The sequence below is a fragment of the Papio anubis genome, chromosome 20, assembly GCF_008728515.1.
Source record: "Papio anubis isolate 15944 chromosome 20, Panubis1.0, whole genome shotgun sequence".
In the NCBI taxonomy this organism is placed as follows: Eukaryota; Metazoa; Chordata; class Mammalia; order Primates; family Cercopithecidae; genus Papio; species Papio anubis.
The window spans coordinates 42,975,460-42,979,216 of record NC_044995.1 but is presented as its reverse complement, the minus strand read 5'-3'; the positions used below and the strand labels follow the sequence as shown (position 1 = coordinate 42,979,216).

The window sequence follows — 3,757 nt, the reverse complement described above, 5'->3', positions numbered from 1 at the left end:
GAGTTGGGGGCTGAGCAAGGGGATCAGGAAGTGTCCTGTGAGAGAGAACATTTGGGAGTATTTCGGGCGGAGACGCAGTGCAAGTAAGTGGTCTTAGAGCAACAGGGGTCCACCTTGGGGTTTTGGGGGCGGATCTCCGAATGATGTGTTTTGGGAGGATGGATGGGGGATGGGTGATGGGAGCACCTGGTGGGTGGGGCCAAGAGAGGTCTGGGGGAAAAATCCTGAGGGGGAGGGGAGAGTTCAGCAGGAATGATGGATGCCAGGGGCATCCCATGGTGGGACCATTGTAGGAAAGACCCTTGAAAGTCAGAATCCAGGTCTCTGTGATCGATTTGGGGTGTTAGTACTTGTAGGGGGCATCCTAGGGGAAACCAATGAAGAGGTGGATTTGGGATGCTGAGAACCAGGGGTATCTTGACAAGTGGAATCTTGACAAGTGGAATTTAGGTCTGTGTTTGAGGGGATTAGAAATAAGGGGCAGATTATGGGGGTGCACCTAGGGGTTGGAGCACTCATGGGAAGATTCCGGGAGGAGGTTGGAGTGGGTGGGTGGGGTCCCTGAGGAGCATATTAAGGGTTTGGAGAGTTTGGAGCCCAGGAGTATTTTGGGGGGCTATATCAAAAGCAATATATAATGGGGTGAGATTACGGAGTCAGAATTTGAGCATGTCTTGACCACTTAGTGGGTAATTAATGAATGTGTGTGGAATCAATGCATGAATCACTTAAACTAGAAATGGAAGGAATTGGGTACGTGGCTTGGGTATGTGGCAGACCCTAGGGGTGTGTGTGGGCATGGAGTGGGTGGTCGGAGCCTTTCATGTTCTTCATGTTTGGGTTTGGGGGCAGGTGCCAGGTGGAGGCTTACCTATGACTCATAGGAGGAGGTGATATTTCTAACATTGAGGTAGTGAGCTCCCCATCTCTGGGAGTGTGTAAATGCGAAGGGCATTTGTCAGAGGTGGTCTGGGGTGGGAGTGTCCCAACCCAAGGGTGCCTGGGGAGGGGCACAGATCACAGGAGGATAGGTTGACAGGATTGGAATTTAGTGGTCTGTTGGGAGTTGTTCATGGGGAAGGTGGGTTTAGGGGGTCAGGATTGGGGTGTCTCAGGGCACGCATCACACAGGAGGTGAGTTAGATCAGCCTGCGGGGTGGGATGTCCTAAAGTGGATGGGGCAAGCCCTGGAGGAACGACAGGACAGAGCTGGCTGTGGCAGAGGCTTTACTGCCTCCACACCCTCCCCAGCTCCACCCTGGTCAGTAGCATTTGCGGTACACAATATAGGGACCCTGTTCCTCGTACTGCTCCCGCAGGACCCAGCAGGACTGGAAGGCACGCAGGGAGGCCAGGATGGAGCCTCCGATCCACACGGAGAAATTCCTGGTGGGCTGGGCAGCCACCACCACGTGGGTCTCGGGAGGCAGAGCGCGCAGCAGCTCTGCCTGGAAGCGACCCTCGAAGCCGGCGAAGAGCGAGGACCCCCCGCAGAGAAGCACGTTCTGGGTCAAGTTCGTGCGCATCTCCAGGGACACCTTGCGGAGACTCTGCTTGGCCATGGTGGAGAGGCCGACGGGGGACAGCCCCGGGACCTCTGGGGGATTGAACAGCAGCTCCGGACACTGGAACAGCTCCTTGCCCAGGGTGACCATGCGCCCGTCGGGCAGCTTCAGGGTCCGCTTGTACTCCTGCTCTGGCCGGGCCTGCTCCTTCTGAAAGTCAGAGGCCACATAGCAATAGTGGTGCTTAATGTTCTCCACCAGGTCCAGGTCCTGCTGTCCCAGGGGCAGGCCGGCCTGGAGCAGCATCTCTGCCAGGAAGGCGGTCAGGTGGTTGCCCGCCAGGTCCAGACGCTCCGTGGCGTGGGGCAGGTTGTAGCCCTGGAAGACGGGCACCGTGTAGGTGACCCCGTGTCCTGTGTCCACCACCAGCCCGCTGACACGCCCGTGGGCGTAGACAGACAGCACTGACTGCGATGCCACGTACATGGCTGGGGAGCGCAGCGACTCGAAGGCCACCTCCACTAGCTTCTCGCGGTTGGTGGCCGGGCTGAAGGGTGGGTCGGAGAACAGCAGCGGGTGGTCGTCGGTGGCCACTCGGAGGTCGTGCTCCAGCAGGTGGCGCCAGATGAGCTCGGCGGCATCCCAGTCCACTACGATACCGCTGCGCAGGGGTTGCACCAGCGTCAGCTCCGGGCGCACGCGGGCTGCCTCGCCGATGAACGTCTGCAGCCCCGACTGCCCCGAGGTGGCGGGATTCTTAGGCTGGCAGCCCAGGATGGTGGCCACGGTGTAGGTGGGGCTGGCCTGCCCAGCAAAACCTACCTTACAGGTGCCTGTGCCCATGTCAATAACCACCGCGCCTGTCTTTGGTGGCAGCCTGTCGGCCACCATGCTGGAGGAGTCCCGCTGCAGGTGCATGTTCACTACGTTGCGACTGGCGTTTGGGCCGGGCCTGGGGACTTCCAGGGAGGACTGGGATTCTGAGGGCTTGGGTGGACGTGCATCCATGGTTGCAGGACCCCAGGTGAGGGGGCTTTTCCTCTGGGCTTGGGGTTGTGGGGAGAAGAGGTTGAGGCCCGGCCAGTAGCGAGGGCAGGCAGAGAGGGGGAGAGGGCGAGCCCGCAATCTACGACGTCACGGTGCACCCTCAGCCTTCTTAAGACATCACAATGCAGCCAAGAGGATGGGTCCTTGCCCAGCCCTGCCTGCCCCAAGGCTGTCATCTCTTCTCCGAAGAGCCAAATTTGGAGGAGGAGATGAGCGTATCAGAGCAGGGCCCTCTGACACATTTCTGCCGGATGCGCTAGAAGCTAATGTGATGGCACCTGGTTTTTGAGAAAAGACAAGCTTTTTGTTGCAGATCGGCCCACTGGGAGCTAGGAATCCAGCTCAAATCTGTTTCTTGGCTGGCTTTAAGGCAGTAATTTTACTAGAAAAGTTTTGAGGCCGGGCGCTGTGGCTTACACCTGTAATCCCAGCACTTTGGGAAGCGGAGGCGGGTGGATCGCCTGAAGTCAGGAGTTTGAGACCAGCCTGATCAACATGGAGAAACCCCGTCTCTACTAAAAATACAAAAATTAGCCAGATGTGGTGGTGCATGCCTGTAGCCCCAGCTACTCCAGAGGCTGAAGCAGGAGAATCGCTTGAACCCGGGAGGCGGAGGTTGTGGTGAGCGGAGATCACGCCATTGCACTCCAGCCTGGGCAACAAGAGCGACACTCCATCTCAAGAAAGAAAGAAAGGAAAGAAAGGAAAGAAAGAAAAGGTTTGGATGGGGGTGGATTCTGGGATTAGCAGGTGATTGGTGGAAGGAAAGGGGAGGTCTGGGAAGTCCTGGGGCATGCGCAGGTATCTTCATAGGCCGCATGTGCATATTTACAGGGAGTGAAACATGCAGGGGAAATTCGTGGTGTGATGTCAGCAAGCTCTTTCTGCATCAACTCCAGTTGGCTATATTGGTTCCAGCAGATTTCAGCCAGTTAAAACTTCATAAGTGGGGCCGAGCATAGTGTCTCACACCTGTAATCCCAGCACTTTGGGAGGCCGAGGCAGGAGATCACCTGAGGTCAGGAGTTCAAGACCAGCCTGGCCAACATGGTGAAACCTGTCTCTACCAAAAAATACAAAAATTAGCCTGGCATGGTGGCACATGCCTGTGGTCCCAGCTACTGGGGAGGCTGAGGCAGGAGAATCACTTGAATCCTTGACTACAGGCATGTGCCACCACGCCCAGCTAATTTTGTTCATTTTTT

At 57.0% G+C, this 3,757-nt stretch overlaps 1 protein-coding gene across 1 annotated transcript; it reads right to left on the bottom strand.

The window, feature by feature from the left end:
* Positions 1-1,210: 1,210 nt before the first annotated feature.
* On the bottom strand, positions 1,211-3,008 carry ACTL9 (actin like 9). Its single transcript, XM_003914816.4, has one exon. The coding sequence runs from the start codon at positions 2,511-2,513 to the stop codon at positions 1,263-1,265; it is 1,251 nt and encodes a 416-aa protein (XP_003914865.2). The 5' UTR covers positions 2,514-3,008; the 3' UTR covers positions 1,211-1,262.
* Positions 3,009-3,757: the final 749 nt, after the last annotated feature.

Coding starts and splice junctions, on each gene's coding strand:
- ACTL9 (XM_003914816.4), bottom strand. CDS start 2,513: ATGGATGCACGTCCACCCAAGCCCTCAGAATCCCAGTCCTCCCTGGAA.